A 19,511-nucleotide genomic window follows, 5' to 3' on the forward strand; every position below is an offset into this window, starting at 1 on the left:
ATCCCACCGTATATATATCATAGGAAGGGGCGTGTCCTCAGAAGAAGGTTCGTTCTAAACGTAAAACAGGAAACGTCAGGGTTTTTTTCACTGACATGACATCGATCCAACTTCGTGACTTGTGGAAAAGGTCGGAAAGACGATGTCCAATTTCACTCATCTTCTCTGTCCAAGCTTCAAACGGCAGAGCCAGCATTGTCTTGAATACGCCGCAGTCCTGATTGAAAGCCTCCAACACAAGCAGATCTGAGGGACTCGTCCGGTTGTTCCTGCGTCTGCTTGCCCGAAAAGACCAGCGGCCATTTGCTGTGGTTTGTTCATCATCATCATCTTGGCACGCGTTGCGTTTCTCCTCCGCTTGACGATAAACTCTCTTAACTCTAGACATTGTTGAACGGGTGTTCTTTTTTCCAACGAATGCTGCATGTAAAGTGCAGAGTTTTATCTCTGTATTTAAAGTAAACACTAAAGCACGCCCTATTGTTTTCATTGGGTTATTCAAGGTTTAACGATGCTTACAAACACACCCTCTATTTTTAATTGGTGCTGATGCCAAACAGTTTCCGATAATACCATATTTGTCTTGTTCTATTTATAACAAACACACCCCTGTGTTTTAATTGACTCATTTAAGGTATCGCCCCTAATGACGACAAGCAATCAGCATCCACGGTTACACCCCTTGGACACACCACCTGCTTGACCACGTGACCTCCTGCCCACATGGCACCCACATGGCGCCCACATGGCGCCAACCGGAAATCCCACCCTCACCGGAAGTCCCACCCACCTGTCAAAAAGTTTGATGAAAGGGTGTACTTAAATTCTCTCAGGTCACACCTCAAGCCTTTTAGGAGCATGTTTGAGTAAAGTCTCAAGACCTAACAATGAGTCCAAGACAAGTCTCAAGTGTCTAATGATTTAACTAAACATTTTCTCAAGCATGTTATCTAATTGGCCTACACTGATGTAGGTTAGGTTAGATTTCAAATCATGTTCAAATACTGTGCAACGCTGGGTCCCAAAGTCCCAACTTTGGGATCAGTGCAACATTACTGAAGGAAAAACGAAAGGAATTAATAATGGTCAAAGTCTACACCATATCAAAGATGTCACAATTGTATAATTGAAAAGTTCACCTCAAGCCTCACACTGATCATTTTAATTTACAAAACATAATAAAGAAACAATTCTGAAACAGGATTCTGTAAAAGCTAATCAATCCCTGCCAGTAGAACAGGAAAAAACGTATTTCTGTTATTGTTGGGTCAAGATTCAAAGCACAAAATATCATGTGTAAAACACATGAAGGTAGTATTATGGTACAGGCATCAATTGCTTCCAGCAGCACTGTGTCAATAATGTCCACTACATATAGGCTAAGGTGTATTTTACTTGTAGAAGTCTAAAATGCTGATAAACAACAAAAGCAGACAGCTGCACTGACAGTCTGGTCATATTGAGTTCCAATACAGTGTAATTCTTCTATGTGCCTACGGCTTCAGAAAGTCCCAGTCTACAAATGATTCCCACAAAGGACTGAAAAACAACATTTGATTTATATTAACTTTCCCAGTTATATGTGAGCCATTAAAAAGGGTTCTTCATATGAAGGAGCTGAACCCTTTCAAAGCTGGAGGTCTCCTAAAACCAGTGTCCATTATGATTGGTACTGGAAATGTTTGAGTAATCTTGAGAATGTAAAATACATCAAATATTTGAAATGTTTATGTCAGTGTATAAATGCTTCCAGACCTAAAGGTTTTAAATTGAAATTAAAAATGTCTGGAAAAACATGATTTGAACCAAGCTGGAGTTGTATTGATGATAAGCAAAACTCATTTACTGACAAAGCACTGGCATGAATTCATCTTTTATAATACAATTAATAAATGACTTGCATCAGAGATACTGTATTACTGTCATTGATGAATACAGATGAGGGACAGCAGCAGGGTTACTCAATATAGCTCTCTGATTGTATTTATTGTATTTTTCATTAGACCGATGGGTATTGAGAGTAGGATGTAGTGGGCAGAGGACAAATCCAAGGTTATTGATAGAGGCTATTAGCTCTGAGTAACAAACTGTCAATGGGGACTCTAGCACAGGCACTTAACGCTCTTAACATGTAATGGTGAGCAGAACACTAATAGAGCATTGCATGTAACCTCTGGTGTGATTTAAGTGCACAGTCAGGAAGTTGCCATGAAAAATTTGCAAGTAGTGATGAATTTTGGGATTTACTGATGACCTCATTGACTTTCAGCAAAGGCCTGCAGAGACATTCAGTGGTTAGACGACTTGAGAAAAATCAGACAATAAGAAGTCAAATTTATCCATTCATTCATTGTCTTCTGCATGGCGGAGATAATGGGTCACAAGTCCAATAGGGAAACCCAGACATTCCTCTCCCCAGTGACACTCTCCAGCTTTTTCTTTGGGATCCCAAAGTGTTCAATAACCAGTGGGTTCACGGTCGATTCCAGGATTTCTTACCAGTGGGACATGAAACAAAAACCTCCAAATAGAGGCATTCTGATCAGATATCTTAACCAACTGACACCTTGAACCTACTACGAGCTCCTCCCAGATAAAGTAGCCTTTTTCTAATGCTGAGTCCGGCCACCCAGAGGAAGCTCATTTCAGCTGCTTGTATCTGGTATCTTGCTTTTTTGACGATGATCAATATCTCATGACAATAGGTGAGGGTTAGAACAAAGTTGGACCAGTCAATTGAAGTTTTGCTTTTTGGCTCCACTCTTTCTTCACCATGACAGCCTGAAGCAACATTAGTATTATTGCAGATGAGGGCCCAATCCATCTGTTTATCTCCCACTCCAGCCTACCATAACTTGTAGACGAAACACAGAGGGTATGCTGCTGGAGTAAGTACCCCACCGACAGGATACTGGGGTGAAAGAGATTCATTCCAAGATCCCATAGTCTCTGTAGATTGTTAGGCTGTCATGGAGGACTGGGACGCCTATTCAACACCTGTTGAATAGGCGACTGGCGTATGGGCCCCATCAAAGGATCTGCTTTCCTGGGAAAGGATAGTCTCTGGTGTTAAGGAGGAGGCTCAAGTCAATTTTCAGATTAAGAAGGAGCAGTGTGGCTTTTGTCCTGACCTTGGAATGGTGGCAGACGTCCACACTCATGCTGAACTACAGAGGCGGTCATGGGGGTTTGGTGGTCCTGTCCACATGTATTTTGTGGGCAGGCTAACCAAAGAGAGATGGGTTATGACTGTGTCCCTCACTTCAAGGTATTTTGTGGAGGGCTCTGCTGGAGTATGGGAATGTGAAGTTGCTTTTACGAGCTCCCTGGTCCCGGTACAACCAAAGCAAGACCTGTGTCACATTCTTGGCACAAGGTTGAGCTTGTCTTTAGTGCGGGTTGGACGCCATCAGGACACACCTTTGTCCCCAATCCTGTTTGTGGTGTTGATAGACAGGTTATCAAGGTGTAGTCATAGAGGAGGGTGTCTGGTTTGCAAAACCAGGGTGTCAGTTATTGCTTTTTTTTATGATAATGTGGTTCTGTTGCCATTTTTAAGGCATGATCTTCATTGCAGACTGGAATGGTTCAGATCAAGTGTCAAGTGGCAAGGATGAAAGCTCTTTTAAATCTAGTATCATGGTCCTCAACTTGAAAAAGGACAAATTACTCCTTTTGGGTCTGAAGGTCAGTCTCTGCCTCTAGTGGAGGAGTTGAAGCACAATGAGAGATGATTTATAAAAGTCTTTGAGGTTAAAAAAGGGGCAAATTTCCAGAACAGCAGCCGGCCTGAAAGGACACAGTTTCCAGTAATAAAGAAACTTGTTCAGAGTGACTAGCAAACCTGTAAATGTTTCATACCCTACCTCTCTCCTTGGGATGACTTTAGATTTGCCTTTGCCCTTCTCCTGACCCTGTTCATCCCTCCATTTTTATTCAAGCACCGTCCCTCCCCACTTTTTGCCTCTCTAATTAGCTACATTAGCATTTCAGAGTCGTTTAGAGCTTTGCCGGAAGAAGCTTGGATGACCTCAGTAGAAAGGTCAGAGAGGGCTTAAACAGCCTGAAGTGCACAGATGCTTGTGCATTAGCATGGGTTTATGCATGCATGGACTAAAACTAAAGCAGCTGCTTGAAAACAAAAAGTAAGAATGAGAAGAAGACTGTGATGAGTCAAAAACGTTGCTGGTAAGCCAAAAATGTCAGAAATAATTCTTTCAACCCTAGAGCATAAGGCTGAGTGAGCAAAAAGGGACTGATATTTAAGAAGAGGAGAAATGCAAAGGACAGCAAAATGCAGATCTGGTTGTGATAGTTGGGAAAGTATGAATGAAAAAAAAGACGGCTGACTGAGCTGACAAGAGAAGAAAGGGAGCTGGAAGCTAGCATCTCCTGGGAACGCATCACCAGAAGCATTCCTAGCAGACATGACCAATCTTCAATTTCCCTCTGAAACTACACACTCTGCAGTCTCCCTTCAGCCCGGAAGTGCTGCAGATACCCAAGCTGATGAAAGTCTTACAGCAGGACTGCAACACCACCCAACATTCACCTCTGCAATCAGAACCTAAATGTCTGACAGCTGGTATGCATAGATGCATAAATAAATGCTCCATCTGCAAGAATCAAAGCCAGATTGACAGAGCAAATGTGTGCCTTACCAACCTGTGCGTTCTCTTTCAGTTTAAATACGTGCAGCTAGGAGCCATGCCTTCAGGTGCTTTTGCACATAATTTTTAATGGTTAACTAGCACTTTTGTTCATCTGAGAAAGCAATCTAATGTAATTGACACTTTAGCAGGGATTGATACCATGATATTGATTGGGATGTTATAATGCAGAAAATTATCCTCAAAAGTGAAGTTTGTAGAAGTGTAGTCATAAATATAAAAAATGTACGTAATTAAGGAAGAAAAAAGGCAACCTACCCATTCTGCATTGCTGTGGGGTCGTAGGTTAACGGCATGCCACTCTGTTTGAAAGAAACAAAGAGAAAAACATGCAAGTTGAAATAAGAAAACATACTAGTGTCTTCTTTCCTTGGATTAGGTGGAGAAGAAAAGCCAGAGAAGAGAAGTCTTAATTTAAAATGTATGTTTTAAACATTTTTCTACTTAGGTCAACCATGAGACCAATATTCTGAGCAGCCCAAAAGTACCAAAATAACACTGCTTGCTCTGAAACTAATGGTTGTACAGAAATGCCCTCCCTAACATTCTAGTAAAAACAGATACTGTTCCAAAAAGCCTGTTTTATAAAACAGACAGCTGCTCTATGAGGCCTTTTAACAAACAGGAGGCACAGAAAACCTGCTCACTATAGTGAGAACATCAATATATCACAAGGTCCAAGTCGTTTTCTAGTCTTGTATTAGCTTAAATTATTGTTTATTAGGAAGTACAGTTATTCGTAATATGAAACATGTTTCTACTGTAATTTAGAATAACTAATGAATGCATCCGTGACAGAGTGTTTCATCTTTAATGTGAAAAAATCCTCAAATATTGAACAGGAAGCAAACTATTATTTAAAACTGCCTTTTTAATATGAACAGTGAAACATGTCATAGGGTTTACATTTTCTGTTACTGCATTAATCATTTTAATCATCATCATAATAAACAGGTTAGGGTTCAGTACCATAGCTGAATTATAATTGTGTTGAACATTTGATGTTCAACACGATGCTGCAGAGACCAGACTGTTATATTAAAATGAAAACATGATACAGGGTTATTTTATTTGCTGGAACAGTGTTTCCGAGAAAGAAGGCAACACCCTCAGGATCAACTACAAAAAAGGTGCAAAATATAAAAAGTATCCAGTTGCAAAAGCAGAAATCTGTCACTTAAGTGTTTTCACACCACCGCACTAACAAATATTTTAAAACATACTAGTAAAAACTAGAATCATCGTGTCCAATAATTCTACTCTTCAGAAAAAATATTTAGGGCTTTAAAATTGACTTTGGCAGCAAACTATATATCTGCATTACTGCCTTCTTGCTCTCTAACTTCCCCTCACCTAAAGTCAGAAAATCTTTCTCAGCTTCATGTGTACCCTGCATATGGTTCTCTGAACAGAACTGAGTGATTGCGTGTGTGTGTAAAATGTGCTTGCATCCTTGTCTCAAGGCCAGACTCTTTTAGAAAACAGGGGTTCAAGGAGACGCGTCTCACTCGGCTGAGCGTGAGGGTGCAATAAAGCACCTCAAGCATATCCGCTGTGAGATGTCTCAATTAGTCAGCCCGGAATCTTAAACCCAATTCCAGAAAATTCATATAACTTTAACAAGATGCTTCAGGGACAAGCGAGCCTTGTCAGAACTTGGACAGCTGAAACATGTGTGAGGAATTTTGTGGAGAACAATCATTTATTTTACTTCAACAGAAATGTTGGAAAAAGCAGAGAAAATATGAAATTCTACCATCCTGACCTTTAATATTAAGAAATCCAACACTGTACAACATTTTTTTCTCATGAGAAGTTTCAATCTTTTTGTTAGATACTGTAGCCATGAATGTCAAACACAAACACCAAAGTCCAATGTTATGATGAAGTTGCAGCCTGATGATGTTTGATTCCACATTACCACACTGCTCTTTCCCAACCTCGGTGTAATGTAAGCACTAAGAAAACTTAACTCTGTGTGTGGGTGGCAACATTATTTTGCACTATTCTGTTGTTCTCTAAATTAGAGCTTTGGCATTCAAATCTGAAACCCTTATTTGTGTGGCAGTCAATCTGCTTTCAGTCCTCAGTACAAGGTTTCATTTCCTCTGAAGATGACAATGTAGAGATAAAAGTTTAAACAAGGAGACAAAAAATATGGCATGGTAGAAGTTTAGAAACCTCACATTTCAAATTCACACATGCCACTTTTTAGATTGTAATCAGTGTCTCTAATTCAGCCTACAGTATGTCACCAGAAATGAAAATTGATAATGGCCTTGCTGGCAAGCTTCACTGAAATCTGCTGTAAATGCTGAAAGTAAAAATATATGATACCAAGCACTTAGCTGAGATTTCATTGCCTTTTTAAATGATAGACAGAGCCAATAGTTGTGAAGTAAAAAAAACATGACAGTTTCGAAAATGTTTTTATGCATCTGAAAAGTGTGGAATGCATATGAATTAAGCCCCCTTTACTCAGAGACTCTTAGATAAAATCCAGTGCAATCAGGTACCTTCAGAAATCAATTCAAATCACTTTATTAGACTTAATGTCAGCTTAAATGAGTTTTGTTGGAGAACATTAATGAACATGCAGCAACATGAAAACCAAAAAAGACACCAAACCGGTCAGGAATAAAGTTGGCCTTTTGGAAGAATATCAAAAAGAAAGATATTCTTTAAAGAAAGACATACATATTTTCAATTTAAAGTGTGCCACACGCCAAGTAGGGGAAACAGCAAACATTAAATTCAACCTTTAGGCCACCTTGCAAAACGCTAACATTGCATGTTACCCTCAATACACCATCTGCTCCGTGGTGGCAGCATCATGCTGTGGACATGGTTTTCTAGGGGCACAGAAGCAGATCAGAATTTATGTCAAGATGGACTGAGCTAAATACAGTAAAAAGCTTGAAGAAATCCTGTGAGGCGCTTCGAAAGACTTGAGAGAAAGATGGAGTTTAAGGTTCCAGCAGGACAATGCATCTCCAGAAAATTACATTTAAGTCTCTAGATTTGCAAAGCTAGGAGAGATATTCCCCAAAGGGCTTGTAGCTGTAACTGTGGCAATGTCTCACAGGACTGAATAAAAATGCATGCCACCATGTATTATTTTCCCTTTACATCAGAATATGCACTACTTTGTATTGGTCTATCACAGGGGTCAACAACCTTTGCAACCCAAAGGGACATTTGTGTCCTTGCTCCCTATAAATGAAATTTCTCTAGAGCTGCAAAGGCTCTATGACCCATCAAGGTCCCAGCTTGTAAAGTACCTATTATATAAAATGTGTTTGTCCCATAGCTACAGAACGGTCGTTTTAATTCCGTGCTAAGGTTTTAAAATGTGTAATAAAATTTATAAAGAGAAAAACCAGGAACATTAATGTTTTTTATGTATAAAAAAGAAACAAAACATAGTTTGACACCAATGATGTTTGTACCATTAGAGTGATTATGTTGTAGAAATTACTGTGGATTTTACATGAAAATACTAGGAAAACCTGCTAAAATCAGCCTGTTGTTACCATATATTTAAAACCACTGCTCACTTCTATCCTTCTGCACAGTATACACCCTTGGCCATCATATACAGAGTTATTTGAGTTTGAGTAGACCTTGGCTTTATTTAGCACAAGCAATATATAATGTGTGCTCATACAGCCATTTAAAAGTGTTGTGAAAGGACTTGAGATCCATGTTTCACGTTTACACATTAAGAGGGTGCTATGGAGATTTTTGCTGACCTTAGGAAAGCAAAGCTGCAGTGTTTTTAAATTATTATTAAATTATTATTATTTAATTATTATTAAAGTCTCACCCACAATTGACTTACCTTTGACAGGGCTGTTAAACTTTATTTAGGGGAAAAAACAAAACAGCTGTATTTTATAGATTACACCCATAAACCCATAAAGAGAGAGATTACAGCTATTGTGCTGCAGTTTTAAGGACAGCTCTGAATGGCTAAATGGTCTTGTTTTCAAATTTTTGGTAAGTGCTTTTTAAAATATTTTATAAGCTCCAGCTCACCTCTACTTCTCTTGTCCATGGTCGTCCATTCTGGGGATATTTAACCTGGCTCTGCCTCTTCTTCTGGCCTCCATCAGCAAACTTGCACAACAAAGGCTCTGGAGGAGCTACAGAGTGAATTAAATAAAGAGGGAGACATGGACAAGAAGAAAAGATAAATTACTCATCTTAGTACCAAGAAAAACCTCAGAATATTTCTGCGATTAAATGTAAAAATAGAGTGTTATGCTGTGACCTAAAAGCAAACATATCGTTAATCAACTGGACCTGGAAACCACACTTAACCTCCTACAGAACCTTTATCTGCTCCGCAGCTTTATCAAACCATCTGAACAACAGCCTTATCTCCACAACTTCTACAACTCAGCTTTCTCGAAAAAACAGCCTTGACAAGGACTCAAAGCCACAGGCTAATCATCAAAGCATGGTTAGCATGGTTCAAAACAAACTAAACAGTCATGCTCAATACTTCAAATTATCCCCATACTGTGACCCTGGGGCGATGGGTGCAGATCACAGCTGCTTCAAAGAAAACAAGGCCTCTTTCTGGTCCAGAGAAAGCAGAAAGACTTGATTACAAATTGGATTAACTGAGTGTGACCCCTCATTGAAACTGAAGTGAACTCTAGAGTACAAGGTTCTGAATATAAGAGAAGTAGTTGAGTTAAAGCTTTATATCCTGAAAAACAAAGGCTTTGTAAATACAAAATTATTCTAATTTAAGGGCATATTTTAAGAAACTTGGCGCCAAGAAGTCAGGGTAAACAGCAACTTCTGTTACAGGGAATGTTTCAGCGACAGGATGGGTCAGAAAACACATTTAAAAGTATAATACGCTATTTATTTAGACAATTTGCTTTATGTAATCTATCCTGCAAATAAGGATTTGCCTGCACTTTGATAAACTAGAAATGTATATGTATGAATACTGGAATTTAGGGTGAAAAGACAAATCCAAATGGGCCTGAAATTATTACCATAAATCATTTAATAACTTAGAACTTCATTAGTCAAAGAGTTTGAGAATTAAACAGGCTCTAAACCAAATTATTACAGTTACTTATCACTTTAATATAATGTAAGAAACATATAAGCATTCATCAACAAAGTTGATGTAATGGTCTGGCTGATAAATTAGGCCAATACTTATTTTAAAAACCTCAGCCAAATAGCAAAGGATCGTCAGCACTGCACTGGACTCTGTTGGCTGCCAGAATTACAGTGAACCTTCAATTAGCTATAGCTTATTTAATAATGAGCTCCAACTAGTGTAACAGGTTTCAAACTCTAGACTCAAGTGCTGGAGGCCAGCAACTTTTGGTTGCGTCCCAACTCCAACACACAGGGATAAAATAACTGAAAAAAATCCTTATGCACTCATGTTCTACAGAGTTCTGCTAATGACATAAGTATATAATTCAAGTGCGTTGATGCAGAAACACATCTAAAAGTAGCAGAGCACCACCCTTTGGCTGTGTTTGGTGGGTGTGTTTAAATCAGGACACATCTGTGAACATATTGTTCATTAATGACCTGAAACATTTCCACCACCACATCTCTAAAACACAAGAGGGGACAGAAGTTGCTGTTTCAGCCAACTTGCTACAGCCTAATAAAATCGTTAAAATTTTGATCCCGGGTAAAAAAAAAAAACTAAATATAAAACCTAGTTAAATAGTTGAAAGATTGAAAAATCATATAGGCAAATCAAATGAGAACAATCAGCATCAACTATCAGCCACAGGCTGCCCTGATCTTTAAATAGGCTATAGCATTGGCCAGAGGGAATAAAAATCACATTAGGTGACCTATAATCAACACTGGAATATCTATACAGGTCCTTCTCAAAAAATTAGCATATTGTGATAAAGTTCATTATTTTCCATAATGTCATGAGGAAAATTTAACATTCATATATTTTAGATTCATTGCACACTAACTGAAATATTTCAGGTCTTTTATTGTCTTAATACGGATGATTGTGGCATACAGCTCATGAAAACCCAAAATTCCTATCTCACAAAATTAACATATTTCATCCAACCAATAAAAGAAAAGTGTTTTTAATACAAAAAACGTCAACCTTCAAATAATCATGTACAGTTATGCACTCAATACTTGGTCGGGAATCCTTTTGCAGAAATGACTGCTTCAATGCGGCGTGGCATGGAGGCAATCAGCCTGTGGCACTGCTGAGGTCTTATGGAGGCCCAGGATGCTTCGATAGCGGTCTTTAGCTCATCCAGAGTGTTGGGTCTTGAGTCTCTCAACGTTCTCTTCACAATATCCCACAGATTTTCTATGGGGTTCAGGTCAGGAGAGTTGGCAGGCCAATTGAGCACAGTGATACCATGGTCAGTAAACCATTTACCAGTGGTTTTGGCACTGTGAGCAGGTGCCAGGTCGTGCTGAAAAATGAAATCTTCATCTCCATAAAGCTTTTCAGCAGATGGAAACATGAAGTGCTCCAAAATCTCCTGATAGCTAGCTGCATTGACCCTGCCCTTGATAAAACACAGTGGACCAACACCAGCAGCTGACACGGCACCCCAGACCATCACTGACTGTGGGTACTTGACACTGGACTTCTGGCATTTTGGCATTTCCTTCTACCCAGTCTTCCTCCAGACTCTGGCACCTTGATTTCCGAATGACATGCAGAATTTGCTTTCATCCGAAAAAAGTACTTTGGACCACTGAGCAACAGTCCAGTGCTGCTTCTCTGTAGCCCAGGTCAGGCGCTTCTGCTGCTGTTTCTGGTTCAAAAGTGGCTTGACCTGGGGAATGCGGCATCTGTAGCCCATTTCCTGCACACACCTGTGCACGGTGGCTCTGGATGTTTCTACTCCAGACTCAGTCCACTGCTTCCGCAGGTCCCCCAAGGTCTGTAATCGGCCCTTCTCCACAATCTTCCTCAGGGTCCGGTCACCTCTTCTCGTTGTGCAGCGTTTTCTGCCACAATTTTTCCTTCCCACAGACTTCCCACTGAGGTGCCTTGATACAGCACTCTGGGAACAGCCTATTCGTTCAGAAATTTCTTTCTGTGTCTTACCCTCTTGCTTGAGGGTGTCAATAGTGGCCTTCTGGACAGCAGTCAGGTCGGCAGTCTTACCCATGATTGGGGTTTTGAGTGATGAACCAGGCTGGGAGTTTTAAAGGCCTCAGGAATCTTTTGCAGGTGTTTAGAGTTAACTCGTTGATTCAGATGATTAGGTTCATAGCTCGTTTAGAGACCCTTTTAATGATATGCTAATTTTGTGAGATAGGAACTTTGGGTTTTCATGAGCTGTATGCCAAAATCATCCGTATTAAGACAATAAAAGACCTGAAATATTTCAGTTAGTGTGCAATGAATCTAAAATATATGAATGTTAAATTTTCATCATGATATTTTAGAAGATAATGAACTTTATTACAATATGCTAATATTTTGAGAAGGACCTGTAATGAATAAGTAAACTCACAGATCTACAAATGCTGAGTAAATATACAAAGTATTTGACTATAAATCTACTATGTTTAACAGTATGAATAGATAAAAAAGCATTATATCTTCATTCTTTCTATTAAAAAAATGACTACGGCCTATTTAAAACTGCAACATTTCTCCAACCAGCTTTCACTGAGCCTGAGACAGCAAACACATCGTGCAAATAGGGTGAGAAGAGCAAAGACTTGCTTCAAAACAATAGGTTTCTCACAGATGTCTGTATCTTCAATTTAGAACTGTTAACTGCAAGGTTTACTCCAGTTTTCAAAACAATGGAAATGGTACTAGTTTTTTATTTGAGTAATAAATTTAAAAATAAAGCTGCTGTCAATCAGTTTACTATGTTGCCATGCATGTCGGCTGATTGGAATACGTGGTTTACATTGATCTAAATGTGAGGAAATGAAATGCATTTTGTGGAACATCAGCTTCTGTTATGTCTATGAAGCGTGTTAGTCGATAACAATACGTCGCTAATTGCGCATTGGCATAAGCAGAGGTAAGATCCATTGTGTTTATTTTTTTTAGAATTAATGCATTCCTTCTGCTGCCTGAAGGTATTGACAGTCAAAAAGAAGAAGTTCAGCAGGCGCATTCTATTATTAAACCCCAAATGTACCAGAAAACAAAGAATTGAATTATGCCACTGACATTTGGGAATACCATCAATCCAGTACAGAGAAGCGATCCAAAAAAAAAAAAAAACATATACATATATATATATATATATATATACATATACATATATATATATACATATACATATACATATATATATATACATATACATATATATATATATATATATATATATATATACATATATATATATACATATACATATATATACATATACATATATATATATATATATATATATATATATATATATATACATATATATATATACATATACATATATACATATACATATATATATATATATATATACATATACATATATACATATACATATATATATATATATATACATATACATATATACATATACATATATATACATATATATATATACATATATATATATACATATACATATATATATATATATATATATATATATGAAAAAATATTTAGCTCCGGTTTAATTTTTAACTGGATAGATTTTTTTATATATATATATATATATATATATATATATGAAAAAATATTTAGCTCCGGTTTAATTTTTAACTGGATAGATTTTTTATATATATATATATATATATATATATATATATATATATATATATATATATATATATGAAAAAATATTTAGCTCCGGTTTAATTTTTAACTGGATAGATTTTTTTTCATCAAACAACATGATACTTTGTGGTACACTGACATAATTATTAGTTCATCTAAAAAGAAAAAAAAATACAATTTTATTTATTTCATTTAAAGCAAAATATCTTACCTGTTTATCCTGTTATTACAGATGTTATTGCAGATCCGTTTTTACAAAGTGATTATTTGATAGTTTGTGCCGTGTAGCTAAGGATCCTGGTTAAAGATTGCTGCATTGGTTGATCTCATGAGGAAGGGGACTATTAGAAAAATGGTTATGTTGCCTGAAAAAATAAGGTATATTTAATTTTTTAATTGTTACTTTTTGCTCTTTGTTTTGCTTTTATGTCTTTAAACTAAAGGCACAAGTGATGTTTTTAGGGTAAATAGGATTGGTTTGCACACCAATTCATGGTTAAAAGTGGGAGTGGAAATTATGCTTGTGTAGTTGGTGCAATTTCTCTTTCAGAACTTTTTTTTAAAGAAACCCTCAGAACTTCACAAACCCATCCAGTGTCTTCTGCTTATCTGTGATCGGGTTGCGGGGCGACAGGTCCCCAAACATCACTTTCCCCTGCGATACTCTCCAGCTTGTTCTGGAGGATCTCAACGTCAGAAGGGATGTATTGTCTGCCCAAAAAAGCTCCAACAGGAGGTTCTCAGTAAACCTAACTTGCATATTTTTACTCTGCGGAAGAAAGCCAGAGTAGAAACAATGTGTGCATGAGAAGAACATGTAAAGAATATGCATTAAAGCCCTGCCCAGAGATCAAACCCTTTATGTTGCAAGGCAACACTGCTACCAACTGTGACCCCTTGCAGACCAGTTGTTCAGTTTGGCTTGCTTCAGTAATGTTAAATAATCTGAACTGAAACTTTCTGTGTAGTTATGCTGCTATAGGCTTAGGCTGCTGGAGGACATAATGACCACTTTCACTCTCTTCGCTACATTCTCACACTACTCTCCAATTTTGCATTATTTGCTGTTATTTCAGCTTTTAACTTTATTGTTCTCTCTTTTCTCTTCCTAGAAGCTACACCTGGCCTGGCTCTGTGTCTACCTGTGACACCTTTCTGGAGAGACAACTTAATGCTCACCCTCTACCGATGATCCACATGGCCCTGTCTTTCAGTGTTTAACCCTTTATCTCTCCTAGACATGGTGATTTACTGAGCTTAACTGTAACTAACTATGTGCTCTCTTTCAGACTCTAACCTTGAAAACTGGCTCAGAGTTTAGTCATTTCACCTAGAAAGAAAGAACAGATAAAGGAGCTACATCCATTAACATTTACTTTTCCTTCCCATAGAAAGGATTCCTGGATCAGTGCTTCTTTGTTCTCTGTGTCTCTGCTCTGTTCTCTCTAACCCAGTCGGTTGTGGCAGATGGCCGCTCACACTGAGCCTAGTTCTGCTGGAGGTTTCTTCCTGTTAAAAGGAAGTTTTTCCTCTTCTCTGTCGCTACATGCATGCTTAGTATGAGGGATTGCTGCAAAGTCAATGCCAGTGACTGTCTACTGTCTCTACATGCTCATCCAGGAGGAGGGAATGCTGCAAGTCACTGACTGGATGCAATTTGCTGGGTTTCCTTAGACAGAAAAACGTTTTATCCAATTTGAAATAAATAACTGAATCTGATTGCACTGTTCAATGGTTAGGATTAATTGGAATGTATGTACCTGACTTTTGTGAAGTGCCTTGAGACAACATGTGTTGTGAATTGGCGCTATTCAGGTCCTTCTCAAAATATTAGCATATTGTGATAAAGTTCATTATTTTCCATAATGTCATGATGAAAATTTAACATTCATATATTTTAGATTCATTGCACACTAACTGAAATATTTCAGGTCTTTTATTGTCTTAATACGGATGATTTTGGCATACAGCTCATGAAAACCCAAAATTCCTATCTCACAAAATTAGCATATTTCATCTGACCAATAAAAGAAAAGTGTTTTTAATACAAAAAACGTCAACCTTCAAATAATCATGTACAGTTATGCACTCAATACTTGGTCGGGAATCCTTTGGCAGAAATGACTGCTTCAATGCGGCGTGGCATGGAGGCAATCAGCCTGTGGCACTGCTGAGGTCTTATGGAGGCCCAGGATGCTTCGATAGCGGCCTTTAGCTCATCCAGAGTGTTGGGTCTTGAGTTACTCAATGTTCTCTTCACAATATCCCACAGATTCTCTATGGGGTTCAGGTCAGGAGAGTTGGCAGGCCAATTGAGCACAGTGATACCATGGTCAGTAAACCATTTACCAGTGGTTTTGGCACTGTGAGCATGTGCCAGGTCGTGCTGAAAAATGAAATCTTCATCTCCATAAAGCTTTTCAGCAGATGGAAGCATGAAGTGCTCCAAAATCTCCTGATAGCTAGCTGCATTGACCCTGCCCTTGATAAAACACAGTGGACCAACACCAGCAGCTTACACGGCACCCCAGACCATCACTGACTGTGGGTACTTGACACTGGACTTCTGGCATTTTGTCATTTCCTTCTCCCCAGTCTTCCTCCAGACTCTGGCACCTTGATTTCCGAATGACATGCAGAATTTGCTTTCATCCGAAAAAAGTACTTTGGACCACTGAGCAACTGTCCAGTGCTGCTTCTCTGTAGCCCAGGTCAGGCGCTTCTGCCGCTGTTTCTGGTTCAAAAGTGGCTTGACCTGGGGAATGCGGCACCTGTAGCCCATTTCCTGCACACGCCTGTGCACGGTGACTCTGGATGTTTCTACTCCAGACTCAGTCCACTGCTTCCGCAGGTCCCCCAAGGTCTGGAATCGGCCCTTCTCCACAATCTTCCTCAGGGTCCGGTCACCTCTTCTCGTTGTGCAGCGTTTTCTGCCACACTTTTTCCTTCCCACAGACTTCCCACTGAGGTGCCTTGATACAGCACTCTGGGAACAGCCTATTCGTTCAGAAATTTCTTTCTGTGTCTTACCCTCTTGCTTGAGGGTGTCAATAGTGGCCTTCTGGACAGCAGTCAGGTCGGCAGTCTTACCCATTATTGGGGTTTTGAGTGATGAACCAGGCTGGGAGTTTTAAAGGCCTCAGGAATCTTTTGCAGGTGTTTAGAGTTAACTCGTTGATTCAGATGATTAGGTTCATAGCTCGTTTAGAGACCCTTTTAATGATATGCTAATTTTGTGAGATAGGAATTTTGGGTTTTCATGAGCTGTATGCCACAATCATCCGTATTAAGACAATAAAAGACCTGAAATATTTCAGTTAGTGTGCAATGAATCTAAAATATATGAATGTTAAATTTTCATCATGACATTATGGAAAATAATGAACTTTATCACAATATGCTAATATTTTGAGAAGGACCTGTATAAATAAACTGAATTGAATTGAATTAATGCTTTATTCATGCCAAGGGTTAGGTTAATGCTGTCCAACTGTGAGAAGGAACAATAGCAACAATCTTTCATGCAGCAGATCTCAGCGAACCTCTGAATGAAAATATTACTGAGTTTCTGTGTTGTGAAGACAATGCTCAGGTTTGTTCACTATTTAAATGTGCCATTGCACTGCAATACTTAAAAACTAATACATAAAAATAAATGTTGAAAAGGTTTCAGCTTGAACAAAGAACAGAGGCCTAGTAGGAACATGCAACTTCAGAGATACTGGCTGATGCACCTCAAACGGAGTTAGAAAACTTTGAGTAAAGGTTCTACCTGCAGTATGTTGAGATAGAACGTGGGGTATGAATATCAGACGAACATTTGTTTGTGTTTTAGAACACAATGTCCACTGAAGCAAACAGAAGTCTCAAAGAGTGTAAAAAATTTATTTCAGGATCTGGGAGAATGTCTTGCAGCCGTCAGCTTGTAAACATTGCATAAAGTGGTCAGAGATTGACCTGCATGGTGATCATTAGGTGTCCATAATCAATTACTCAAAAAGGGCATATGTAGTGCAGACAAAATCCAGTGGAAATATTCAGGTTTTGCTTTTCTTTGCTGCCTTAGGGACTAGATCTCTTACTATCACTGATTCCAATATGAAATCTCCCTTGCTGTGAGAGTGCTTGAATATAATGTGAGCCATATGCCACAAATGAAATTATGCCTAAATATTCCATTTGCATCAGGATAATGATCCTCATTACCTCCACAAATCCTCCAAGGCTCAAAAAAAGAAACAAAGGGATGCAGAATGGCAAGTTGTTCGACTAGATTTAAATCCAGTTGATTGTGGACATTTTAAAAAGTATGTGGGGAAAAAACTATTTAAAATGTTGTATATACGAGTGTCGTCAGATTTCAGCAGATCAATGTCAAACTCAAGGACAATAATGGAAAACACATGCAAGAAGTTAAAACTAGAAAGTAGTTCTATAACAGGTGCTGACCTTTGTACATTGCAATGTGACATGTAATGCATATTTTTTATGTAAATGATTAATAGTCGAATTATGTCTGGGATTCTGTTCAAGTATATATTTTCTCCTCTGGAACTGATTCGAGAAGAATCAGTCTCTGCCTGTCCAAATACACCAAATAAATCATAGCTTCACTTGGGGAGAAATATTAACATCTTTTTATTAGACAGACTGCAAAACTGACCCAGCAAGGCAGAAATTGAAAATGTAGAAATGGTGCAAGCCAAGGACCTTAATTCACTTTATGGGTATTAGCAGCCATCATGACAGTCCCTCTGAGACTCATGATGAAAACAACACTGAACTTCTCATTACCGAATTGACAACTTGACATAAAGTAAGAAGTCAATAATAGGAATAAATCAATCAATGGAGGGTAGCCATGGCTTTGTGGGGCACGTGCATTACAGTTCATGCAGATTATTTTGTAGATCAAATCTTTATAATGTAAGCCTTTTAATCCTTCACTAGAGTTTTCACAATCAGAGAAATAGAGTAGTGGCAGCAAATTCCTGTCTGTCATTTGACCTGATGCGTCCACTGTACTCTTAGGACCAAAAAGAGCTGTCTGTGTGGCTCAAACACATCAAACACATCAAATTTTATTACTTTTAAATTAATGCACCACATTTATGAAGGACAAAAACTTTTTCTGTAGGTTTTGTCCTCTTCTGATTATATGGAACTGCATTGAAATAATTTACATGCCAAATTATCAATGAGTCATATAAAAATAGTAGACATGCAAATAATATTCATACCACACCAGCAAAGTGCTGAACTGGATAACCTTACTACACATTTATACAGAAATCTGATTTTTCCACACTAAAAGATTTTTAAAACAAGTTTGTGATTTTCAAAATATTAGGTGTTCTTGGCGTCTCAAAAAAAGTTTGTTAAAAGCTTTTTCCCTCATCTTGTTCTGATGATCATGGTATATATTTATGCCATTCCTGCAAGAACCAACACTATTGAGAAATGTTTATAGAGCAACTCTTGTTCATGATGCACTACATCTTAATTTAAGCTTTTCAACCATTGTACTTGCTTTGATACACAAAGTGACTGAACACCAAAACGTATGCAATATGGTGAATATGTATTTTTTTACTTATTGGTTTGCATAAGGTTAATACTTGCAGAAATTAATCTATTTATAAATCAAAGTATCACCACTTCGTGCACTAAATAGTGTGACTCCAAGTGTCTTTGCATCATATGGAGGAAAAAAGTAAAATCAGTGAAACAACATTCAATTTGACAGTAAAAAATTACAATCCTTTAAAACTTTAAATTATAATTTTAAAGTAGCATTTAGCTGCACTGTGAGTTCTATCTTTGCATGCTTAAATGTATACAGGTGAATTCACCAGATAAAAAATGCTATACTGAGTTGCAGTGTTCAATCTTTGACATGTTCTGTTTAAATGACAGGATATGTTCTCTGGTAAGAAGGTAGATGGCTTGTACTGTAAGAAGCAGATCGCATACTACTAGTGGGGCTGTGGGATGCAGGAACATTTAGCAAGGCATTAAAGAAACTCCAGCAGAGCAAAGAAACACATTTATTTTCTATTTTATTTAAGGGATATGAGAGAAGAAAGGTAGAAGGGGGAAGGGAA

The 19,511-nt window shown here is 38.1% G+C and overlaps 1 protein-coding gene across 2 annotated transcripts in view; it reads right to left on the reverse strand.

The window, feature by feature from the left end:
- The window catches only part of LOC124866396 (RNA-binding motif, single-stranded-interacting protein 3-like), a 199,191-nt gene that overhangs the window by 40,347 nt on the left and 139,333 nt on the right, over nucleotides 1–19,511 (reverse strand). For both annotated transcript variants that reach the window (XM_047362168.1, XM_047362166.1), the window contains exons 7-8: nucleotides 8,709–8,815; nucleotides 4,929–4,972 (exon numbers count right to left, since the gene is read on the reverse strand). In XM_047362168.1, coding sequence (XP_047218124.1) covers nucleotides 4,929–4,972; nucleotides 8,709–8,815 — 151 coding nt within the window. The remainder of the gene's footprint in view (nucleotides 1–4,928; nucleotides 4,973–8,708; nucleotides 8,816–19,511) is intronic.

Source organism: Girardinichthys multiradiatus, chromosome 3 (genome assembly GCF_021462225.1).
Source record: "Girardinichthys multiradiatus isolate DD_20200921_A chromosome 3, DD_fGirMul_XY1, whole genome shotgun sequence".
Taxonomy (NCBI): domain Eukaryota; kingdom Metazoa; phylum Chordata; class Actinopteri; order Cyprinodontiformes; family Goodeidae; genus Girardinichthys; species Girardinichthys multiradiatus.